The 26473-nt window shown below is 42.3% G+C and overlaps 1 protein-coding gene across 4 annotated transcripts in view; it reads right to left on the bottom strand.

Annotated features, from left to right (window-relative positions):
- Positions 1-26473, bottom strand: part of LOC111952464 (ankyrin repeat domain-containing protein 27) — a 33367-nt gene that overhangs the window by 4098 nt on the left and 2796 nt on the right. For all 4 annotated transcript variants that reach the window (XM_023971146.2, XM_023971148.2, XM_023971147.2 and 1 more), the window contains exons 2-20: positions 21350-21472; positions 14880-14990; positions 14305-14461; positions 14031-14185; positions 10482-10541; positions 9627-9680; positions 9432-9497; positions 9269-9345; positions 8814-8935; positions 6927-7005; positions 6578-6716; positions 5656-5748; positions 4912-5036; positions 4317-4399; positions 4004-4119; positions 3713-3805; positions 3051-3248; positions 1602-1658; positions 688-804 (exon numbers count right to left, since the gene is read on the bottom strand). In XM_023971146.2, the coding sequence (XP_023826914.1) occupies positions 688-804; positions 1602-1658; positions 3051-3248; positions 3713-3805; positions 4004-4119; positions 4317-4399; positions 4912-5036; positions 5656-5748; positions 6578-6716; positions 6927-7005; positions 8814-8935; positions 9269-9345; positions 9432-9497; positions 9627-9680; positions 10482-10541; positions 14031-14185; positions 14305-14461; positions 14880-14990; positions 21350-21451 (2004 nt within the window). In that variant the 5' untranslated portion in view covers positions 21452-21472. The remainder of the gene's footprint in view (positions 1-687; positions 805-1601; positions 1659-3050; positions 3249-3712; positions 3806-4003; positions 4120-4316; positions 4400-4911; positions 5037-5655; positions 5749-6577; positions 6717-6926; positions 7006-8813; positions 8936-9268; positions 9346-9431; positions 9498-9626; positions 9681-10481; positions 10542-14030; positions 14186-14304; positions 14462-14879; positions 14991-21349; positions 21473-26473) is intronic.

The raw sequence follows: 26473 nt of genomic DNA, 5'->3' as shown, positions 1-26473 counted from the left end.
TGTGACCCTCGTAGCTGTGCATGGAATAGCGCATATGAAAACGGGAGAGTCTAGCGGATGTAACAGATGGAAAAAAACAGAAAATAATTTTGCAGAATTGAAACAAGACCACTTCCTCTAGGTCACAGATGCACAAAATCGCTTTGTGCTTAAAGCAGAAGTTGTAACAAGTCTGCACACATTTGAATGGTGTCTGAGTCGCTCAGAGGACGTTTGGCGGGAAAAGTTGTCGGTTCTATGAAAAATGGTGCCAATATTGTACTGTCACTAAGTATGATCATATTTATTTTACAGTTATAAAGCTGAAATCTTATAGTAAGTCATTTATAATTTGATTGTTACTATATTTAGAAAGCACTTCAGTCATTTTAAGCCCTATTACCTCACTTTTGTTGAATAGGGGGGGAAATTCTCATATTTGTACTATGTTCTTCAGCTTGTGTCATCAAAAGTGAGTACACCTCACCAATTTATAACCACTTACCAGAAGGGTGAGTCCCAGACCTTTCTACAACTATGCAGCATCACCAGTTATTGTTTATGGCCATCTCATGAAAATAATTACTTTTGGATATGTCTTTTTAGGCAGAAATCTACATTTTTCCCTAACGCTCAAGAATTGAATTCAGAGGATGGTACTCCTCTCAGACATTGTCAGGGTCAACCCTGCCTGAGTGCTCTGCTCACTTCTTTGTGGAGGACCCTGTCGCAGTCAGGCCTGGCCTCAGAGCTCTGGGAGGTGTTGCTGGAGACAGAGGAACGGCGGCTGCTGCAGTCAGAGGCCTCGGGAGAGCGGTTAGGGGACTAGCAGGGGGAGAGAGAGAGCCCCGTCAATCAGCTGGCCATACCACACACAGATCATGATCCTGTTTCCCGATAAAACACTGGTAAGCTTAAGTTCTAACGATGCATCGTTACTATAACGTCCGAAGATGTCACATGCGTTTCCCAAAACACCACGTAGACAGAATGTTAGCTAAGTGCTTAGTTGGAGCATGTGTCAATACTGATAGCGCTGCTCTCAGATCAGCTTTCTCCATTCAAATCTCATTCAAATGATTCCACAATTCTGACGACGGATCAGCTCCTAAATAGATATTATATGGCTGCAAATGTTGAGGTGGATTATTCTAATGCTTACCCCATAATAATGCACTAAAATCACAGATTTGGCACATCATTGCGCTCGTTGTTTCACAACATTAAATATTTTGAGGCAATTTAAGACCGTACCCTACAATAAGAAAAATAGAACGTCATTCAAATACATAGGCCTATGTAGCATATACTATATTATTTTAATGCAGTGATCTCGATTTTTATTTGAAGCATATTTTTATCATTCTGTTGTTTGTGGCAATTGCTTAGACATTAGCAACTTTTAAGTTTGTTCTGAAGTTATCTGCGGTTACAGAGAGACAAAAACATATTGTTTAGCAGAGTTTAGTTTAGCAGAGATTTTCTAACGACCCACTTAGCTTGTTCTTCGAGTGGTCGGAGGTAGTCAGTACACATCTAGCGTTTTCAAGTGAAACCCCCACCAACGACGAAACCCCCACCAACGAGTCAACTCTTCTCCTATGTGATGACATTTCACTTACATCATTGCTATCTCTTCTGTGAGAACTGTTGTGTGTCAACTCCAACAGCGTCAAAATCTGCAAGACAGACATTGGTACACACACACTTACGTATGAGCACATACAGTGCATTGGGAAGGTATTCAGACCCCTTGACTTTTTCCACATTTTGTTACGTTACAGCCTTATTCTAAAATTTATTAAATTGTTTTTCCTCCCCATCCATCTACACATAATGACAAATCAAAAACAGTTTTTTTTTTAATTTAGTAAAAAAAATATATATACATCACATTCACATAAGTAGTCAGACCCTTTACTCAGTACTTTGTTGAAGCACATTTGGCAGCGATTACAGCCTCTTGGGTATGACGATTAAAGTCTTCTTGGGTATGACGCTATAAGCTTGGCACATCTGTATTTGGGAAGTTTATCCCATTCTTCTCTGCAGATCGTCTCAAGCTCTGTCAGGTTGGATGGGGAGCGTCGCTGCACAGCTATTGAGATGTTAGATCATGTTGAAGTCCTGGCTCTGGCTGGACATTCAGAGACTTGTCCCGAAGCCACTCCTGCGTTGTCGTGGCTGTGTGCTTAGGGTCGTTGTCTTGTTGGAAGGTGAACATTCACCACCAGTCTGAGGTACTGAGCGCTCTGGAGCAGGTTTTCATTATGGATCTCTCTGTACTTTGCTCCGTTCATCTTTCCCTTGATCTTGACTAGTCTCCCAGTCCCTGCCGCTGAAAAACATGCTTCACCGTAGGGATGGTGCTAGGTTTCCTCCAGACGTGACACTTGGCATTCAGACCAAAGAGTTATATCTTGGTTTCATCAGACCAGAGAATCTTGTTTCTCAGGGTCAGAGTCCTTTAGGTGCCTTTTGGCAAACTCCAAGCGGGCTGTCATGTGCTTCCGTCTGGCCACTGTGGAGTGCTGCAGAGATGGTTTCCTTCTGGAAATGTATCCCATCTCCACAGAGGAACTCTGGAGCGCTGTCAGAGTGACCATCTAGTTCTTGGTCACCTCCCTGACCAAGGCCCTTCTCCCCCGACTGTTCAGTTTGGCCGGGCAGCCAGCTCCAGGAAGAGTCTGGGTGGTCCAAATAATACATCCAAACACCATTTAAGAATCATGGAGGCCACTGTGTTTTTGCTTTGTCATTATGGGGTAATGTGTGCAGATTGATGAGGGGAACAAAGTTATATTATCCATTTTAGAATAAGGCTGTAAGGTAACAAAACGTGGAAAAAGTCAAGGGGTTTGAATACTTTCCGAATGCACTGTACATGCTTGCTGTAACAAACACATACTTTATTTGCACATTTGTGCATGACAAGCTTTTTCTTTAAAAAGGGCCCATCTGGGTAGGTGGTAAAATGTTTGTACGTGACTGACTAAGTCGCTTTGGATAAAAGCATGTGCTAAATAGCATATATTAAGTGGTTTAGCAAATCAGGGGTCCTCACTCCTCACCTTAGAATTCAAAGCACACTGTAGTGGAGAGTCCTTGGCCTTGTTGTAGACGGCGGTGCTGGCTCCGTTCTCCAGTAGAACCTCGATGATGCCCTCGTAGCCCCAGCGGGCCGCGATGTGCAGGGGGGTGTCCCCCTTGTCGTTCTGGATGTTCAGACGGCACGTGGGCAGGTCGTAGTAAACCAGAGCCTTAACACACTGAGACACGGATGGGATAACACTGTCAGACTAAAAGCAATCTCCTCTGAACTACCATAGAGCGCAACACTGTCAGTAGAGTCTGTTGTCATCATCCTCCATATGCCTGTACTTATTTACAGCACTATCAATACAGATCACAGGAAGTTGGTGGCACCTTAATTGGGAAAGGACGGGCTCATAGTAATGGCTGGAATGGAATAAATGGAATGGCAAACACATGGTTTCAATGCGTTTGATACCACTATTCGCTCCATCCCAGCCATTATTAATAGCCATCCACCCCTCAGCAGCCTCGTGTGATACAGATACTTTCACTTCTATACCCTGTACTGGTTGCACTTCGTCAGCTCTATCCCTCAGATTATCAAACACATCGGCACAGTCAAAAGCTGTTGAAATTACAGATTGTGCCTTTTAAAAGACAGATTTAAACTGGAGAGTGGCTCCCCAGACTGACTTACATCTTCATGTCCATACATACAGGCCAGGTGCAGAGGAGTGTTTCCATTGTTGTCCTGGGCATCTGTGTTCGCCTTATAGTGCAAGAGCAGCAGCTGGATGGGAGAGAGTGAAAGAAGAATATGTCAGAGAGATTGAACAGTTTGTGTAACAGAAGTATCCTTTTTGTATACAGTTTCTGTGATATAGTGTAGCTCATCTTAGCCTGGTTCCAGATCTGTTTAGGAGTAGTTAAGGCAGCACAAAAAGATCTGGAACCAGGCTATAACTGTCCTGCTAGCGTCCCGTCTCACCGTGACTCCCTGGTAGCCCTTCTGACAGGAGAGGTGCAGGGGTGAGAGGGCGTGGTAGTCTGTGGCGTTCACCAGAGCTCCCTTAGACACCAACAGGTCAATCAACAGGGACTGACCTACCACGGCAAAGACAGGCTTTTTACTTTATTTAGACAGTGGGAAATGAGAACGGGAGACAGATTGAAGGGGATGAAAAGTACAGAAAGTGGCGGATCGGGGACTCGATTCCCCCTGCCTTTAGGGTCTATGTGTGGTCCCAAGGAAGATGTGTGGCTCAATAGGCCACCCTCAGGCACTTATTAGCATCACCTACCACAGACAGCAGCGACATGAAGTGGCGTGTATCCTCGATCGTCTCGAGAGAAGGGCGTTACAATGGACGGGTCATTCAGTCTTCTGCGCGAAGCAGACACAGTAATAGAGAAAAGGGAAATGAAACTTCGAGGGGAATTACAAAAGTAGGAGAATAAATCACCTGTTCTCTTTCTATTTACTGCATTTAATGACAATAACACAGAAAGTGAATATGATTCCACTAGGAGTGAGAGAGACAGAGAAACAGACAAGTGAAGTGTCTGATACTTACCTGATGGGTGGGGGGAAAGGGGATATCTAGTCAGTTGCACAACTGAATGCATTCAATCGAAAAATGTCTTCCGCATTCCTCTGAATCAGAGAGGTGCGGGGGGGGCTGCCTTAATCGAAGTCCACGTTATTGGCGCCCGGGCAGTAGTTGTTGTGGGGGGTTAACTGCCTTGCTCAAGGGCAGTACGGCAGATTTTTCCACCTTGCCGGCTCGGGTATTCGAACAAGCAACCTTTCGGTTACTGTCCCAACGCTCTAATCGCTAGGCTACCTGCCGCCCCGTCATAACAAACCTGTGTGTGGTATTGCGTGCGTGTGCTCACCCAGAGACCCGGAGCTCACAGTGATCACAGGAGCAAAGGGGGTGACACATCTTCACCCCGTCCTCATCACTTTCGTTTTCACTCAACACACGCTTGACCTCCGCTTCGTTACCGTTGGCTATGTGCTACAGGACACACACACACACCATCAGTTAAAAAAAAAGAAAATCATCATCATACGGACAATTGATTTTTAAAAACCCAAAGAAAGTTGGTTAAACAATGTTTTCATGTGAACAAATTAAATTGTTTAATGGAGTAAGGTATCCAACAATAGACCATGATGCCCAGTCAGTGCTGGGGAAGCTACTCTGAAATCATAGTTTACCAAGCTACCAATAACTTCACACTAGAAGAAGTTAACGCTACACTAGAGCTACCATTATGAGAAGAAAAAAAAATGTTTACTTAACTAAAGCCACTTTGAAAAATGTCACAGACAGGTCAGGTGTTAACAGAATGTGTCATTTAGCCTACTAAACACAAAAACTGTTTCAAGTGAGAATTAGGCAGGTCTGATGCCCTCATATTTTCTTGCAAAAAAAGTAGTTTGTAGTTAAGCTACATCACTACATGGCAAAAAGCTATTAACTACAGAAACCACTACCAACATTAGAATTGAGTTCAACTACCAACAAGCTACTGCAAAATGTAGATAAATTACTAATTTAACTACATGTAGTTCACTACTCCCCAACACAGAGTAAAGCTTTCCTCCCCCCTAAAACTTGGTCATGTTCTCACCTCAAACAGACAGTTGATGGGGGTAGCATCGTTCTGACAGAGCAGGTTCATTTTCTGTGTGAAACGCACCTTGTCGTTCAGTTCCCCTGAGCCCTGCAAACAACAGACAGTCACTTACTCTGCACACAGGACTTTTTCCCCCCCCTCACTCATTTCGGTCAAGTTCGCTCACTATTGTGGCCTGTTATGACAGGTATTGCAGTGATAAAGTGGTGTATCTAAGTCAACAGCGCTTGGATAGGATATCAGCTACAACAATGTTGTATGTGATGGTGGTGTATAAAGCCATTTTCACAACATTGAGCCAAGTCAAGCTAGCCAGGGCCCAGGTACACTGAGTGAACAAAAACATTAAGAACACCTGCTCTTTCCATGACAGACTGACCAGGTGAATCCAGGTGAAAGCTATGACCCCTTATTGATGTCACTTGTTAAATCCACTTCAAATCAGTATATACGAACAGGTTAAAGAAGGATTTTTAAGCCTTGAGACAATTGTGTATGTGTGCCATTCAAAGGGTGGATTGCCAAGACAAAAGATTTAAGTGCCTTTGAACAGGCGCACCAGTTTGTGTCAAGAACTGCAACGCTGCTGGGTTTTTCCACACTCAACAGTTTCCTGTGTGTATCAAGAACGGTTCACCACTCAAACGACATCCAGCCAACTTGACACAACTGTGGGAAGAGTCTATGCCCCGACCAATTGAGGCTGTTCTGAAGGCAAAAAAGGAGGGTGCAAATCAATATTAAAGTTTTGTACACTCAGTGTAGTGTAACGTAAGAAAGGAGCCACCCTGTGTGAGTGCTACTGTACTTTGTTGTGCTCACCATTTGTCTCTGTCTCAGGAATTTGACCTAGCTGATGACTGTGTGAGTTCTTACTGTGCGAGTACTACTATACTGTACTGTAATGTACTGTCACCTTTCGTTCCTGGCTCAGGTTGAGGTTGCCCTGGCTGACGAACTCGACGGCGGCCTCGAACGACGTCAGCCAGTAGCTCAACTCGTCCTTGGTGGAGTTACAGAAATTGAAGTTCTTGATGTAGCTCAGGTTGGCCATCCTGGAAGAGCATGCGTTTTAGTTAAACACTTAACACTGGCTTTTAATACGTTAATTACTAGTTAATGAATCAATTAATGACTCGGTTTAATTACTAGGTCACTTTAATAATTCATTCATTCATTCAACTAGTTTACTTGAAGTAAATCAAGTCATTCCATGGTCAGTGGTATTAGTAGGTAGAAGGTTTAAAGCTGAACATCTTCCTCACCAATTGGGGATCTCCGTCTTCACCAGTAAGTACAGAATGACAGAGAGAAGATCGTCTGCACATACGGCCTCTATGCTCACTGCATGTGAAGGAAAAAAGGGAAATGAAAGGAAGAATTCAATTACGGTGGTTCCTTCGGTAACTGTAACCTGTTAATGTGACTGAGGTTTATGGCAGGGGCACACAGTAGACTAGAGAGACAAGGCTCTTTAAAATGAATACATAAAAAACAGCTTCATCCTACAAACATATGAGTGTTGCTTTACAGAGTTGCTTTACCTGTCAAATGCCCACACAGTCTGTCTAACCTCTGTGAGACAGACAATTACATTTACGTCATTTAGCAGACGCTCTTATCCAGAGCGACTTACAAATTGGTGCATTCACCTTATGATATCCAGTGGAACAACCACTTTACAATAGTGCATCTAACTCTTTTAAGGGGGGGGGGGGGGGGTTAGAAGGATTACTTTATCCTATCCTAGGTATTCCTTAAAGAGGTGGGGTTTCAGGTGTCTCCGGAAGGTGGTGGAAGGTGGACAATCTGCCTCTTTCCTTGTCGTTTAGGCTTTAAATTGGTAAATTGGCCTACAGAAATTACGAGTGGATCACACCACGCCACAGAGACAGGGTAAGGGTTGTTATGTGGCCAACAAGGTTTGATTTCCAAAACAAACACATTAGGTCCTAAGAGTCAGGATATTGTTATGCGTATGCACAGAGTTAATTATATTACCAGGCAGGGAGTGAACAGAAATTGAAAAATGGAGGACATTATGTGGGACTGTGCAGAGTTCAGTCAACTTTCCTACACACCCTGACATGGGCGGTTACAATGACCAGCCTTGTAAGCTACTTATAGTAACTTAATGTCATCATAAAACATTGGTAAATCAGCACTTGTGCACATGTAACATTTTCTACCTGTAACTTTCTGGATGAAAGCTAAAATTATATTTGACTCAGAGGCCGAAGCATGACCTTACAGACATGTGGTAGAGAGGTCAATGGAACACAGACCATGGGGGGTAGAAAAGGGCCGGCGGATTGGAACACAATCAACAAATCTGATCTAACAAAGTGGCAATCCGTAATGATTTATGTATTGTAACAGGCCCACAATGTTGTTACTACAGTCTGATTTGGATATAATTGGCTGTTTCGATGCATAACATTCAGAAGTAGACGCTTTTCAGGTTTCGAAAAAGTGACTCCTAAATGCTAACTCCCGTTCTTATAAGCTGGTAGCATAGCTAGTGTGGAGAAATGGGTGGTGGTAGTCAGTCGATTTTTAACTGGAATGCAGTTGATTGGTGACAATAACATGAAATTGTATTGGGGTTGACATCCATACGAGCATTATACTCAGATTGTTACCTCAACACAGTGTGAAATACACATATAAACAATAGCCTAAATGTAGGATCATTTTGCTGCGGGGCAATGAGGAGATTCGGGATCTTTTCCCCACACGTTTCCATGGCATTTACACTGTTTTGGTTTTTTAAACCTTTATTTAACTAGGCAAGTCAGTTAAGAACAAATTCTTATTTACAATGACAACCCACTATTCCCCGGTAGTCTAACTGCCTTGTTCAGGGGCAGAACGACAGATATTTACCTTGTCAGCTCGGGGATTTGATCAAGCAACCTTTCGGTTACTGGCCCAACGCTCTAACCACTAGGCTACCTGCCGCCCCATGGTTGAGTTCCATTGATCTCTTTACCGCATCTATGGTCTTACCATAACAAACGGTCCAGAATCCATTTTAAAGGCACATTTACGTTCCAGTGTCAATTGTGCTGTTTATGACACAACAACACTGGGTAATCTTCTGCCGATGTGACATGAAATGCAGACAGAGAGACAAGAGACAGATGGTATACCTGAGCTGCTGGGGGACTGCATGATGGTGAGTCCCACCTTTCTGAGGCAGAGCAGCTTGTGTAGAGGAGAGGTGCAGTGGTTCAACTGGCTCAGCTCTCTCTTGGCCCGGGGTATATTTATACTGTATTTGGTAATAGGGAAATACAACTGGGTATTGATACTATAGTAGAATTCAGGGACACACTACAGGTTATAGTACTGAATGGCTAGGTGATATTGATACTGGATGAGACAGGCAAACATACTCCTATAGTCTATAGACATAACGGAACAGGTTATCAGACCTATTCGATATGATGAAGATCAGTTTGTATTAGAAGTGGTATATGAGCGATATGGTGGTGTGGGCCTTTTTGTTTGTGTTGTATGCAGACTTGCAAAGTTTCTCATCCAGCATGTATAATGCGATGTCTGTATATCGTTACTTTGGACTGTAAACATAAAAGCAACCAACCTAAATTCAGATTTGACCCTCAAGTCTTTCTGCTGCAGGTCCTGCAGACCTCTGGTGGTTTTGTTGAAGGCAGAATCCTGTTGAAACAGTGATAATTAACCTTTACCGCATGGTGATTCTGAGGATTTAAAAGACTGACAGTAATATCAAATACTGTACAGACCTGGCTGGCTTCAAGAGTTCCCACAAAGTTAAAGATTAAATCATGGATACCATGATGTATATACATCTGAAAGATAAAACCGAAATTATGTATACTGACAACATTTCATGAAAACACATGAAGCATTATAGTGTCACAACTCCGTAGAGCAGTTTTCACATGTTGAACACAGCACAATAGACAGAACTCTCTTACTTCCACCGCTTGTTTAAGGAGAGTCATCTGGAGATCCTGTTTGGCCAGAACTTTCTGAAAGACAGGAGGTATAACCAATCTGGTTCATATCTCAGGAAAGACAACTGGGTCGTGGTCCAGTAGGCACGTAGAAATGGAAAACCAACCTGAACTTGTCCAATTAGAAACATTTAAAAAAACATTGCTACAGTGTGACCTACTGAACATGACTCAAGATGTGTAGATAATCAGGCAGTGTTGCCGACTTAGCGACTTTGTCACTAGATTTAGCGAGTTCTCAGACCCCTCCAGCTACTTTTATTGGTAAACGAGTATAGCAACACGTTTAGCTACTATTTAAGGCTTTTGGTTGATTTAGTGACTTTCCTATTTGTGTGAGTGTGTGCCCACTTGGCTGAGCCTACCTGTGCTGCTCCGAGCACTGCTCCCTCTCTACCAGCACGTGTGCCCCTTCCCCCACCTCTCTTTGCTCCCTCCCCCGTCTCTCTCCACTCTAGCCTCTCCGCCCCCTCTCTGCTGCCGCAGCGAGAGAAGTTAATTTATTAAATTGTTCCTTGTTAAATGATATCACAGCTCTCCGGCATAAATAATAATACTTTTTTTTAAAAGACCCAAAAAATATATTCTAAGAAATTAATTGATTCCTTTTTGTTCTCCTTGTTGCATTGCATGAGAGACTGAGGGACAGCATAAGTATAAGTATTTTTTTATGTGCAAAATAACATTATGACATCCCTATTACTTCATGAGGTCATCTAGTGACTTTTAGCAACAAATGGAGCAACCAACAGCTACTTTCCTTGAAAAATAGTTGGCAACACTACAATCTAACAGTCATGTTCCTACAGTACTTACCAGGCTCGAGTCTCTCAACAGGCACTGAAGACATTTAGTATAAAGGGCATTCACTGAGTCCTGCGGAGAGAGAACAGTCACAGGTTAGAGCAGTGGTCACAGCAGAATAAATATGATATATCGCACACAGTCCGGTCCAAAATTATTGGCACCATTGATAAAGCTGAGAAAAAGAAAAAAAAAAAAGAAAAAATGTAATTTACAAATACTGAGCTATATTGTATGCCCCCATTTTTTGACATTTAATTATACTAACACAATTGGTCAGAGAAAACTATTTTGTTTAAGAAGATAAAAATAGGGGTCTAAATTATTGGCACCCTTGTTTTCAATATTTTACCTTGCGAGGATAACGCCACTGAGCCTTTTTCTAAAATGACATTTGCAACCTCTCCCTGTCCGAGTCTAATACCAACATGTTTCAAGCAGACCACCATAGTGCCTGTGTCCAAGAACACAAAGGTAACCTGCCTAAATGACTACCGACCCGTAGCACTCACGTTTGTAGCCATAAAGTGCTTTGAAAGGCTGGTCATGGCTCACATCAACACCATCATCCCAGAAACCCTAGACCCACTCCAATGTGTATGCTGCCCCAACAGATCCACAGATTATGCAGTCTCTATTGCACTTCACACTGCCCTTTCCCACCTGGACAAAAGGAACACCTATGTGAGAATGCTATTCATTGACTACAGCTCAGCGTTCAACACCATAGTGCCCTCAAAGCTCATCAATAAGCTAAGGACCCTGGGACTAAACACCTCCCTCTGCAACTGGATCCTGGACTTCCTGACGGGCCACCCCCAGGTGGTAAGGGTAGGTAACAACACACCCGCCACGCTGATCCTCAACACAGGGGCCCCTCAGGGGTGTGTGCTCAGCCCCCTCCTGTACTCCCTGTTCACTCATGACTGCACGGCCAGGCACGACTCTAACACCATCATTAAATTTGCCAAAACAACGAGACAGCCTATAGGGAGGAGGTCAGAGACCTGGCCGTATGGTGCCAGGACAACCACCTCTCCCTCAACGTGATCAAGACAAAAGGAGATGATTGTGGACTACAGGAAAAAGAGGACCGAGTACGCCCCCATTCTCATCGACGGGGCTGCAGTGGAGCAGATTGAGAGCCTCAAGTTCCTTGGTGTCCACATCACCAACAAACTAACATGGTCCAAGCACACCATGACAGTCGTGAAGCGGGCACCACAAAACCTCTTCCCCCTCAGGAGACTGAAAATATTTGTCATGGGCCCTCAGATCCTCAAAATGTTCTACAGCTGCACCATCGAGAGCATCCTGACTGGTTGCATCACTGCCTGGTATGGCAACTGCTCAGCCTCCGACCGCAAGGCACTACAGAGGGTAGTGCAAACGGCCCAGTACATCACTGGGGCCAAGCTTCCTGCCATCCAAGACCTCTATACCAGGCGGTGTCAGAGGAAGGCCCTAAAAATTGTCAAAGACTCCAGCCACCCTAGTCAGACTGTTCTTTCTGCTACCGCATGGCAAGTGGTACCAGAGCGCCAAGTCTAGGTCCAAGAGGCTTCTAAACACCTTCTACCCCCAAGCCATAAGACTCCTGAACACCTAGTCAAATGGCTACCCAGACTATTCACATTTCCCCCTCCCCTCTCCACACCACTGCCACTCTCAGTTGTCATCTATGCATAGTCACTTTAATGAACTCTACCTACATGTACATACTACCTCAACTAACCGGTGCCCCTGCGCATTGATTCTGTACCGGCACCCCCCTGCATATATTCTTATTTTATTTTTTACTGCTGCTCTTTAATTACTTGTTACTTTTATACCTTATTCTTATTCGTATTTTTTGAAACTGCACTGTTGGTTAGGTGCTCGTAAGTAAACATTTCACTGTAAGGTCTACGCCGGTTGTATTCGGCGCATGTGACTAATACAAAATTTGATTTGAGAACACATTGGGAGTGATCTTAGACCCTTCCTTTATACAGAGTTGTTCCAGATTGTTGATATCCTTCATCTGCACTTCAGGACTGCCTTCTTCAATTCAAACCACAGATTTTCAATGGGGTTCAAGTCCTGAGACTGCGCTATCCATTGCAAAATGTTGATTTTGTGGTCAAACCATTTATTTGTGGATTTTGATTTGTGCTTGCGGTTATTGTCTTGCTGGAAGATCCACTTGCGGCCAAATTTCAGCCTCCTTGCAGAGGCAACCATGTTTTGGGCTAAAATGTCCTGGTACTGGGTAAAGTTCAAAGGGCCACAGGACTAGTGGAAGGGAAACAGCCCCATAACATCAAAGATCCACCACCTTTATAGTCGGTATGGGGTTCTTTTCTGTATACGTATATTTTTCCCCGATGCAAAACACTACTGGTGTGCGTGTACTAAGAGCTCTACTTTCATATCATCCAACAAATGTAAACACATGGAGTTTGCTTAACGGTATTGGCACTTGGATTGGAACCAGTGCTATGGTCAGATGACATGAAAATAGAGCTCTTTGGCCAAGCACACCAGTGGTGGGTTTTGCATCCTGGGGCCCTTGTTAAGATCAACAGCATCATGAACTTTACTCAGTACGAGGACGTTTTAGACAAAAACCTGACTGAAACTTCCACCAAGACAATAAAAACAAGGCTTAGTGCCATTATCTTCGCACGGTGAGGTATTGAAAACAGGGGAGGCAATAATGTTGACCCCTAAAATCTTTCTCTGAGCAATTGTATTAGTATAAAATAATTTCACTATTTTTGGAGCATACAATTGAGCTCAGTATTTGCACTTATTTTACACAGTATTTTTTGCTCAGCTTTATCAAGTATTCCAATAACTTTGGCTCTGACTGTTACTTTGTCTTATACAGTACAATGTATATTAATAGTATAGTATCTATTACATTATAAATGAGTGCACTAGCTATGTATTTCAGTCTACATAGTGTACAAACTTTAGGAACACCTCCTTAATATTGAGTTGCACCCCCTTTTGCCATCAATTCGTCGGGCATGGATTCTTCAAGGTGTCGAAAGCGTTCCACAGGGGTGCTGGCCCATACTGACTCAAATGCTTCCCATAGTTGTTGTGTCAAGTTGACTGGATGTCTTGTGTGTGGTGGACCATTCTTGATACACACGAGAAACTGTTAAGCGTGTAAACCCCAGCAGCGTTGCAGTTCTTGACACAAACTGGTGCGCCTGACACCTACTAAAATACCCCGTTCAAAGGCACTTCAATATTTTGTCTCACCCATTCCCCCTCTGATTGGCACACATCCACAATCCATGTCTCAAGGCTTAAAAATCATTCTAGAATCCTTCTCCTCCCCTTCATATACACTGATTTAAGTGGATTTAACAGGTGATAAGAGATCATAGCTATCAGCTGGTCAGTCTACGTCATGGAAAAAGCAGGTGTTCCTTATGTTTTGTACACTCAGTGTACGTTATCATGCGTGGAAATGGCTTTACCCGACCCTTAGATAGGTGGTTGTGAAATTGTTAGCTAGCTAGCAGTGAGCTAGTAGTGTCCATCAGGATTAGGCATGGTGCTTACAATGTGGTGTCGCAGTCCCTTCCTTTCCTGCTCTTTAAAGGAACTGCAGAAGCTGCTTATGAACTTGTCCAGTTTCTCCGCATGGCGGCCCAGAAACTCTCTGACATCCTCCACATTCTTCAGACAGTACAGGCCTGGGCTGGGGGTCACCTCCACTGAGAGGGAGACAAGAAGAGTGAGATGGTGGCTGTAGGCGTTTGTATCTGGTTCAACATCAACTAAAATCGCACACCCACTTAAATACACTTTTATGGCTTCTGGAGGAGAGCCGTACCTGGGCTTTGGTCTGTGTCGATGGGCCTGGCGATACAGAGGATGCTGTAGCTCTGCTCCTTCTCATTGTAAAAGGTCTCCTCAAACAGGATGGGCACGTTGGCTGGGGCCTGGAACCCTGCGCCGAGTCTGACCTGGCTGTCCTGGATGGTCAGCTCCTATCAGAGAGGAAGAGGAGGAGCAGACCCCAATATCCTCCGTTATAGCAGAGTAGAATCAACCAAAGAGATACAGTTAGGCCAGAGAATATGAAATAGTCTGATGTTTTGGTGTAGTGCACCAATGATTCAACACAATGTACCATGTTAAAATAGAGGAATAGAGGACAATGTTACACTGAGAAATTGTATACTAGTGTACTAACTGTAGAATCAAGAGATGGCTAATACTTTTTTTTATTTAACTAGGCAAGTCAGTTAAGAACAAATTCTTATTTACAGTGACGGCCTACCCCGGCCTACACTGGGCCAATTGTGTGCCGGCCTATGGTACTCCCAATCACGGCCGGATGTGATACAGCCTGGATAGAGACTGTGGCGTTTCCAGATGCCGTTGTACTGGTCTGATGGAACTTACCTTCCCATCTACAGTCTGATATCCCTCTCCAGAGGGCTGTAAAACGTAGGTTTCAAACTGGGCTGCTGTGTACGCCCCAAGGGTTAGACTTCCACGGCACGGCACCAAAACCTGGGGGCACAGTAATATGATCATCAAGTTTTTTTTTTTTTTTTTTACATGTTTCTCGTGACTCTAAGAATTGATTTATCAATGGTTTCATTGGTAAAGTTTCTACAATAAAAAACATCTGATCTTACTGTGACATTGCTACTTCGCCCCGGGAAATAGCCTTGATTTCTTTATGATATGGCCTACTGCCCAGTGCCCACATGCAATCCAATACCCATGACCGTAGTGTCAGCACAAACTCGTTGCTTCTCTTTTAAAGCTTTTAAAAATCTCACATGATTGTAACACTGTAAATGCAGAAATATACACATTCATCAACTCAAAAGTCACCACAGTATTTTGTCGACGTAGCCTAGTTAACAGGCCTATGCTTGTTGGCCAACTGGTAAAATATGAGGTTACAGACTAGTGAAAGTTAAAACTAATGCAATTTATGTTTGACTGAAAGATGCAGCTTGGTCATGTTCTCTCCCCTTGCACCTGGCTATCGGGAAAATTTGGGAAGTTTGTGCCTGTTTTTACTTTGCATAGGTCTATATGAGCCCAAGCCCACCCCAAAAAACGGAATTAAAATAATGATTGAGCCGTTATACAATACATTGCCTACCTTACATTACGCATGGCAGAAAAACATTGTCTTTGGTACATAATTAGTCTAGCCTATACTCCAAAATGTATTCTAGTAATCACCTTTGAGTGTGTACCATCTTATTATGCATACTGGATGGACTGGTTACCTTTTGCTACGCTCAAAATGTTCTATCCATGAGTCTGGGAGAGAACGTATAGGCCTAAGCCAGTGGTCACCAACCCGTCGATTGGTTGATCTCCAAGGCATTCCTAGTCGATCACCAAACATCTCTGTAAAAAGAACAAGGATAAAGCCTTGCACTCCAATTATCTTTATTAGTTTTGTTCTGTTGGCGGCAGACGCACTTGATTCAGCAGCCATAGTTCCAGGAAGGCAGTGTTTTTTTTTTCCAACAACAAAAAAATATATATAAATGTATATAAAAATATATACATCTTCCTTTATTATTTTCCCCTAACCCTACCATCCCTCCCATAATTGGAGTAAACTAATCAACAACAACAGTTAGGCTTCAGCTTCCATACTGTCATGACTCCAAGGCCTCCGATCAGCTTGGAAAATGGCTGACAGATAGGCAGACCCCCCGCTCTCCCACGTAAATCTTATGCAGCTGAGAACCCAAAAACTCTAAATGTCAAAAAGTGAATATTGGAACAATATTTCTAAGATAGGAATGGTCAGTGGGGATCTAAAGAATAATCATGTCAAATTGTTTTTCCAGTTTGTGATGTCATTAAAAACGGTATAACAAAAATACTGTAACTTGACAGTGTGAAAGCTCTTCAAGTTTACATCCTTTACATTGAGTAGGAAATATGAACAATTACTTTTTTTGTTAAGATAGAAAACTGAAATCACATTCCTAACAAGAACATAGTTATGTGCAAAGGACATGAAAACTAAGCCACACACACCGAATGAGGTCAGAAGAGCGTGTCAGTGTGATGGAACCGCCCTTTTCGGCCAGAGTGCTTAAAAGGACTCGCTAAGAATTAACATGCAGACCAGCAAACGTGAAGCGTGAGCTAAAAGATGAGAGTGTGGTCCACACGTTGAAATGGTTAGAAACTGGAATCTCCACACAAGGTGAAGATAAAGACTAGACCATAACATTGCCAGTCTGCAGCTGGGCATGTAAAAGTGGTCCTAGAACTTTGACTAAAGACACAAGGTGGGAAGGGAAAAAATCCCATCTCAGACAACCATTGGTGCATCTGAAGATCTGTTCTATTTTAACACAAGACCAAGATAACTACGAAGGACATTGTGACCTCGGGTGTAAGGCTCTGGTTGTCCACTAATCGAGCCATTCCCCATACAAGGATTGATTGGTTTCAACAGAGACGACGAACAAAGCCATCTACGCATGAATACATTGCATTTCTTACCAAAACGGGTGGCAACTTGTGTAAGGTATATGGTTACTGTGAGCGTTGTTTCCAAATGTATGATAAATGTCCCTTTTTCCCCTCTCTATTTTCCGCACGTGTAACATATCTTGTCAGTCCACTAGAGAGGACAAGTACATTAGAGTGTCTAGTTTGAGAAACAGACACCTCATAAGTCCTCAACTGGCAGCTTCATTAAATAGTACCCGCAAAACACCAGTCTCAATGTCAACAGTGAAGAGGCGACTCCGGGATGCTGGCATTCTAGGCAGAGTTGCAAAGAAAAAGCCATATCTCAGACTGGCCAATAAAAAGAAAAGATTAAGCAAAAGAACACAGACACTGGACAAAGGAACTCAGCCTAGAAGGACAGCATCCCGGAGTTGCTTCTTCACTGTTGACGTTGAGACTGGTGTTGTGCGGGTACTATTTAATGAAGTTGACAGTTGAGGACTTGTGAGGCATCTGTTTCTCAAACTAGACACTCTAATGTACTTGTCCTCTTGCTCAGTTGTGCACTGGGGCCTCACACTCATCTTCCTATTCTGGTTAGAGCCAGTTTGCACTGTTCTGTGAAGGGAGTAGTACACAGAGTTGTACGAGATCTTCAGTTTCTTGGAAATTTCTCGCATGGAATAGCCTTCATTTCTCAGAACAAGAATAGACTGACGAGTTTCAGAAGAAAGTTCTTTGTTTCTTGCCATTTTGAGCCTGTAATTGAACCCACAAATACTCAACTAGTCTAAAGGCCAGTTTTATTGCTTCTTTAAAATCAGCACAACAGTTCTTAGCTGTGCTAACAATTACGGATTACTGGACTAAACACGCGAACGAAAAGGAGGTACTTGGACATAAATGGACTTTATCGAACAAAACAAACATTTATTGTGGAACTGGGATTCCTGGGAGTGCATTCCGATGAAGATCAAAGGTAAGTGAATATTTATAATACTATTTATGAACATCTTGGCCATGTTCTGTTATAATCTCCACCCGGCACAGCCAGAAGAGGACTGGCCGCCCCTCATAGCCTGGTTCCTCTCTAGGTTTTGACCTTTCTAGGGAGTTTTTCCTAGCCACCGTGCTTCTACACCTGCATTGCTTGCTGTTTGGGGTTTTAGGCTGGGTTTCTGTACAGCACTTTGAATATCAGCTGATGTAAGAAGGGCTATATAAATAAATTTGATTTTGATATGATTATGCTCACTCAGCTGTGCCTCAAAAGTTATACAACAAATGATCCATTATACACGTGATCATATAACTAACATGTTGAAATATTTCAAAATGGTCTGAAAAAAACATTGGCAGGGCAATTCAAGCACAGCCAATCTGCAGTGATAATGTATTGGGCATATAGCCTACTACAACCCTCCTTGCTACAGAACTGTTTTTAACAGGTTAATGTTGCAAAGGATTATGTTTTTTAAAGTATTGATATAAAAAAATCTGAGCAGTAGATATGACCACCACAGCCCTAACATTGTCCGCTGGTGATTGTCAAGCAAATAACTGCCTGTCTCACAGTAATTGACCGTTAATTAACAAACACATTTAGCGTCTCCTGGCTTCTACACACCCACTGAACATCATCATTTTAAAAAGTCTAATAAATCCATTTAATACAGCCTACACCATAACAATAAATCCATTATTTATTTTCAAAAATAGGTCTAAAGAAACATGATATAAAGAAAATGTAGTCCATTTCAGATTAACAGAATGCGATACTGAGTTGTCCTTATGTTAGGCCGTGATCTGGCTATGTCATATGGCTGTGGGCAACACTAGTTCATTTCGCAGACAATATTTGCTTAGAATTCCATGGCATTATTTTATAGTATGAAAAGATTTTGAAAAAAGAAGAAACCCGCACACTGCTCGATTTTTAAATTGGCACACTTACGTAGACCTAGCCCCACCCACATCCGTTCCAACGCATCGAATGGGGTTGGAGTCGAGGGAAAATAAATAATTGCTACCAAATATAACAATATGCATTTCATAAATATTCAAATAAGTGTACATAAAACATATTAAACACGTCTGTAAAACCACAACACTTAACCAGCATGGCTACCACAGCATTCTGCAGCGATATACCATCCCATCTGGTTTGTGCTTAGTGGGACTATTGTTTGTTTTTCAACAGGACAATGACCCAACACACCTCCAGGCTGTGTAAGGGCTATTTGACCAAGAAGGACAGTGATGGAGTCCTTCATCAGATGACCTGGCCTCCACAATCAACCGACCTCAACCCAATTGAGATGGTTTGGGATGAGTTGGATAGCAGAGTGAAGGAAAAGCAGCCAACAAGTGCTCAGCATATGTGGGAACTACTTCAAAACTGTTGGAAAAGCATTCCTCATGAAACTGGTTGAGAGAATGCCAAGTGTGCAAAGCTGTCAAGGCAAAGGGAAGCTACTTTGAAGAATCTCAAATATATGTTTGATTTGTTTAACACTTTTTGATTACTACATGATTCCATGTGTGTTATTTCATAGTTTTGATGTCTTCACTATTATTCTACAATGTAGAAAATAGTAAAAATAAAGAAAACCCCAGAATGAGTAGGCGTGTCCAAACTGTTTACTGGTGCTGTATAGCTGGCAAACATTAGTAGTACATTTCATACAACTGTAACTTGATCACCTCACCAAGTTAGAGGAATGCTTTTTGTAAACAAACACACGTGACTGGCTCAAACAGCTGTTTTGGGAAACTAGTAAGCATCATAATAAGAAATAAATCTAACAGGCACAATTATTAACATAATCTGCTTTATCTATTACCTAGTGCACAAGTTGACTGCAGGTATCTATTAAAAAAACATTTTAAAGTACTAATATTAAAAAGTATAACCAACACTAAAATTGTATTGGAAACTCATACTGATGCTATTTCGAAAAAACCCGGGATACAGTATACCGCCCAACCAAGAGTTTCTCTCTGCATTTCCTTCATAACGCTAAGTTTGACAATTATTTGCTAGGAGATAGCTAACCTTGTCGACATGTTTCAGCTAGCTAATCTACCTAGCTTGAAGATGTGCTAACAGTGCATGATGTTGGGTTCTAAGAATATGAAATATACTTATTCATGTCACTGAGGGCGAGAGGGTAATGTATAACGTTTACATTATATCAGGTATCCTATTGAAATATTGAGTGCAGGGAAGCGATCACATGTGGCAGGCATTGATAAGGGGAGANGGGGTCGAGATCAGGTCATGTTAAAGGAGACAAAAGTTTATGGCCCGTATCACTTAGTGTCCTGCCTAGCAGTAAAGATGCAATGTTTGTACAGATGTGGAGGAGGACACTCAGCCTAGGAGAAAGGGTTAAATATCAGTGCTTGTGTGAAAAGGTTTTTGTCTGAATGTAGCTGTATTGACCCTCTGGGAAGAATAAACTTAGTTAAACTTTCAGTGTCTGTAGAGTTTTTTTACTCTGAGAATTGGAACCTGACAATGGTAAACAACTAGCCAGCTATGAAGTTGACAGTCCAATCAAAGACCTTAATCTTAGACATAAGACCTTGACTTATCTGTGGCCAATTACTTTTTAATTAAAATTCATTAACAGGCACCGCTTTGATTATATGCAACGCAGGACAAGCTAGTTAACCTAGTAATATCATCAACCATGTGTAGTTAACGAGTGATTATGTGAAGATTGATTGTGTTTTTATAAGATAAGTTTAATGCTAGCTAGTAACTTACCTTCGCTCTTTGCAGCCACAAGGTCCTTTTGATGCTGCACTCGCGTAACAGGTGGTCAGCCTGCCACGCAGTCTCCTCGTGGATTGCAATGTAATCGGCCATAATTGGCATCCAAAAAGGCCGATTACCGATTGTTATGAAAACTTGAAATCAGCCCTAATTAAATCGGCCATGCCGATTAATCAATGAAGCACCGAAGATGGACTTTTGCTGGCTAGCTCACCCAGCGGGTGCTGAGACAATCACGCGCAACCACAGAAAATCAATGACATCTACGCTCTGTAATTAATTTTCTGTCTGCCCCTCCACCACAGAAAGCAAAGAGTGAGGCTGAAACAGCTGCATTTTGGAGCTGTCTTATTTCAACGAAAATGTACCAAAACAACAATACAATGGGAAAGCAACCACATGTGCTTTATTAGATCAATCAAATGTTTTAAATGTTATTATTTACTGATGATATATTGTTGTGACAGGAAATAACAGAATTGCATGCACATTTCCTAGATATTGGTGGGGCTCCACCCCACCTGCCACATCCCCACTGCTTGCCTGAACATGCTACTATTCTGCTGAGCCTAGTCCCTAATACATACATAATGTAAAAGGCTGAGCACTATATGTAGGCCCACAGCCGTAGCTGTCAGTCACTCACGATGCCATGGAGCTCTGCCACTCTGCTGCACAGGTCGGGTCGCTGCTTCTCCAGCGCCAAATAAAAAGGGTTGTTCTGGAGGTTCTCATCATACAGAGCCATAAGGAACTGGATCTCTGGCTCCTGGGAGGAAGAGAGGACAGTTTACAGTAAATATGTGGTGGGAGGGAAGGATTCCATACCAGGAACTTCAGCTGACAAAACATGCATTCATGTTCCTCCAAAAGGACCAGAGATTCAGCCCTGGACAGTGACCATATGGGACTCGTTTCAGGAAACTAAGCGTATGTCGCGTGTCACTACTTCACAGGAGAGCCATTTGAGCGTAAATGTTTTAATTTTTATCAAAATACATTTTGGGGCAGAAAAGTATTCTGGAACATGTGAACTTTCATGTTCCTTAATAACAAACATGTATGCCATCTGTAAATAGAAATACAATTGTTAAAATAGAAGCCTAGTTGGTTTAACCCCGGAAACAGGCAGGAACCTTCCCGTCTAGCCATGCCATGATTGGCTGAGATATGCCGAGAGATGATTGGTCTGCCATGTAGCAAGCTTTTGTCTATAACATGAGCTGGTCAGTATGTGTAGGTAATCCTTTCTAACACAGCTTTTTGGAAAAATATCACAAAGTAGAACTGGCTGAGTGTTGCTCTCCACATTCTGGAGGACCGAGTTTTGAAATCAGTGGAAATAAAGTATGATAGCTGAGGAGATGGAGAAAATTCTGACGTTTGTTTGCAAATAGTCAAAAAGAGAACACATAGGCTGTTGTAGAAAACACCTGTCTCCGGATTACATCTTCAAACTAAAGGAAAGGAAAGGGAAACCATGGCAACCGTGACAGAGTGGGAGAAGCGTCCATCCATGTATAGGGGTAAGATAGTCTAGCTTGCTACACTTTCAGATATAATACATTTCTAATTGTCAAAAAGTAGTTCTCATTTCAAGATAAAGTGTACTAGCTAACGTCAGTTGGCTGGCTCGCTAGCTAGCTAACGTTACGTGCATGATCTGTGTACTCATATTATTCGTATCGCAGAGCCATTTGCATTGCTAGTTATAGCCTAATGTAAACATGTACACTACATCTTCTGTATTATGTGCATGTGACAAATAAACTTATATTTTATTTGATATAGTTTGTGTTTACCAGAGACGGTAATGTGATGAACACGGCCTGGACCAAAGTCAAGTTAGGATATAACGTTAGGCCAACGAGACAGTGTCCAAGTTCTAAAATTCTCTGGTAAAATACCCTGCTTTTATTTCGTCACACTCACAATTGTAAGCTATTTTCTGTAGTTAGCTCGCCATTAACTTGTAAATAATCATCTTGTTGTGAGTTTATTTTCCTGTAATAATGAAGACAAATGAGCTAAAGTGAAGACGTTGTCAGCTATATTATATGGTCATTATTTGAACTGGCTAGCCAGCTAACTTAACATTAGCTAGCTAGTTAACAAGCTAGAAACAAATCATAACATTGTTGATAACGTTGCTTTTAGTTGCCTGGTTAACTAGATTGACATCCTAAATTCATTTTTAAAAACGGGTGGGTTTATTGGTGTTAAAATACACTAGTTATACTGTTTTGGACCACCAGGCTGCTGATGTCGTGCAGTCTGTAGTTTTTGTGTTTATACTATTTAATAACGACAAGTTTGATGTTGGACGACAATAGAATGTTCATGATGTCACTGCGACAACTGTCGATAGACGCAGTATAAACCAGCCTTTAGTCTTGAAATCTTTGGTTGTTTAGAACACGGCCTCACATGTGAATCCTTAAAGAGATGGGTGCGGCTAAGGCTTAAGAGGGTGTGAACGATGCTGAATGGGTGTAGACAAAGAAGAGCTCTCCAGTAGGTTTACCAAAAGATTCAAGGGCCATTTTCTCAAAAGTGAAGTTACAAGTTTATCAACTTTCAAAGCAGAATTACTTTCCAATTGTTCCTCAACTGTAGTGCATGATATACCATTTTCTAGCTCTACTTTTATCCAATGTAAAAAACAATTACATTATTCGCTAGATAAGACCGAATAGAGCCGGTCGGTCACATATTAGAGTTTTTGACATGAAGTAGGTTAGGACTAAACTGCTGGTTAGCTAAGAGGGGTTTCAATATCAATAGTGTCTGCCAAGTGGACAGACTAGTGTTGATGGCACCAGCACATGATTTGTTTGCACAAATGTTTAGTGACCTGACCTGTGCCCCACAAAGTACCTGCAATCCATACAGAACCAGACTAATAATGACTAGCCATCTTTTAAATTAGCATGCCCCTGCAAGGCTTGACATTCAGGTAAATTTGCAAGTGGCACACCGGTCCAGTGCCATCTGAAAGCTACTTGTGCGCATTCAAAAGAATAAAGGCCAGGGAAAGCGGATGTTACCGTTCATTTTCCTACAATGATCAACCCTCCATACACAAACAATGACATTTTAACTTGACAATATGATATTTACATCGATTATTTGGAGAGAAAAAAACACTTTTGCGCAATCTCAAAAAGGCTGTAATATATTTAGCGATTTTGAACAGTCAGTAGTACAGTAGGGCCCGTGTTTTGTTTTTCCAGGTTTCCGAGTTCAGGTTTTTACTGAAAATCACACTTGTTGCTCTCAGTCCACAACAATTCTTAAACCACATCAGGAGACCACTTTTGAGGTCTTTAGTTGACCTTTAATTCAATTGCGTGCCTAGCAAGAGACTGTTGTTTGTACTGTACAATGTAGGCTACATGTGATGGCATAGTTTGCTAAACAAATGCCCCGCGATTGATACAAATCATCATGATTTCATTCTGCCAGGTAGACCTACTTTGCAGTCTACAGTTAATTGGGAAGGTATTTTGGGAAAGTCTTTAGAAATGTTAATTCAAACAGTGCATGATGACTGAATCGCGCAACCCGAAGATTCAACCAAGACGTCATACTTTTTGAATACCTGGTTCGCATACCCATTGTTGCATACCCATTGCTGTTTGGAAAAAAAATCTTGATAAAAAGAATAATTGTGAACCAGAAACTAATCTGACCAGCGAACATTTTTTCCACTGGCACCCATGCAACAATTAAAATGTGGTGTAGGGTGTAGCCTACGTGTCCATCAAGCTGCCTCACGCTACAGAAACAGGAGATGGGCTCCTGCCCTATGGGCTGCTCTGGCTTGGTCAAGGCTTAGGCCTACTTTACTTGAAGAGGACAAAGAAGCAGAGACAGAAACAGCTAGGTCCAGAAGCTCGCTCTCCTCTTTCCTGAGGCATCTTAAACCACAGCAGGAACAACAGGAAGATTGTCTCTCTCCAGGGACACTTTTCACCTCCCTCATTCCGCCAGCCAGCTGCCTCTCAGCTGAGCTTGTTAACGTTCTCGGAAATTAAATTACTAAAAGTTAGTTCACCACATAATTGCATGATCCACAAGGCAGGGCGTAAGATTCTGCCTCTGTATGACTTGCTTGGGAGACCTTGTCACAGACATCAAATTTCAATGAAGCAGTCAGTTGGCCACAAAGACACACAGGCATGATCTAACTAACAGGTTGTTGGAGCGGCAGGTAGCCTAGGTAGCCAATTATTTTTTGTTGTTGCATGAGGCAGGGATTTTTTCCCTCTGTTTTAAAGCTAATTTCCTGCAATTCTATGCATTCTTCCATGGCGTATGTTTGTTTATATGATACCAGGGGTCGAAGCCCGACCGAGTAAATTAGAAAAATAAAATTACAAAATTCGGGACCTGCAGCCCGTGTGACCCTGTTCTGGGTTCGGACCCGGTCCGCCAGTTGAGTATGGGGGCTCTACAGCTCTGCTTGTTGAGTCAAGTTATAAATGTTCTCCAATCCTGTAAATGTTTAGATGTTAGCCTCATCTCCTTTTCAATCAAAAACTATCTCAAATAAAATGTTATTGGTCACATACACATATTTAGCAGATGTTTTTAGCAGGTGTAGCGAAATGCTTGTAAATATGAGATTTAGCCAGGTCATACGGCAGGCACTGCGTCTTCACATGTTCTTCTGATGTTAGATTCCAATCAATCCATTGAAAACACCATAAAAACATGTGAGCATCATCCCCAACATGGGGAACAAAAAGAGTATGAAATCCATTCAAGTCTCATCTAAGATCGGTTCATCAGGCTACTCACTTGATTGGTCCTCGTAAACACGCGTTGAAACGCTGAGATCAACATCATCTTTACGAATCCTAGGAATGATAATGCCATGGGGAGGGGGTCTTCACAGCAGCAGCTGGGAATAGGGCTCATCTAGACCAGCCTCTTTGGAGTCTGACCGGGCTTCATAGTGAAGCAGTAACTGTCTTAGTGTGAAGGAAGCAGCACCACTCCACCTCCACCCTCATCTCACTGTGCTGCTGCCTCCTTGGTATCAGATGGATGCTGCCTGCTGGCCTGAAACCCTGAAGAATGTGCCATCTAACCATGTGACCGGTCGGCTGGGTCTGAACAGCCCTGTTTGGGGGGAACCTTCCTTCACAGGTGTGGGGAGTGAACCGCACGGCTTACAGCACATTTTCCACTTCAGGAAAGCCAAGGCAGGCATTTCATGATGGGTGGGTTGGTGATGGGATCTGGCCTTTGTCAGCATAAATACAAATGTCCGTTCTCGTCAAGATAATGGGAAATAAAGTATTCTCAGTCTGGCCTTTCATCCTGTTTGGTCACACTGTATAGACCATCACCTGTCAAACTGAATCCACGGTGGGATGAGTGTCTGCAGGTTTTCGCTCCTCTCTTGTACTTGATTGATCAATTAAGGTCATCGATTAGTTAGGAACTCCCCTTTCTTGGTTGTCTAGGTTTTAATTGGACACACATTGATAGGAAATAACAAAAACCAGCATAAACTCATTCTATGGAGGGGCGAGTGTGACACCCCAGCTGTACATCAATCTAATATTGATGACAAAAGGTTATCATGAGGTTGTCAAGTGTTCTACTTATATATCAGTACACTCGTAACAACTTAAGCATTACGAAAGTTCAATTAGATCAAATAAACCTTAACTAGCAAATAAGCCATTCATTTTATGGTTGAACAAATTCGACACATTGAACTCCGTACAAAAACTCCTTGCTTGGTGGGCGAAACAAT

The sequence above is a fragment of the Salvelinus sp. IW2-2015 genome, linkage group LG26 (genome assembly GCF_002910315.2).
Source record: "Salvelinus sp. IW2-2015 linkage group LG26, ASM291031v2, whole genome shotgun sequence".
NCBI lineage: Eukaryota > Metazoa > Chordata > Actinopteri > Salmoniformes > Salmonidae > Salvelinus > Salvelinus sp. IW2-2015.
The sequence above is the reverse complement of the archived record's forward strand: the minus strand, read 5'-3'. Positions and strand labels throughout refer to the sequence as shown.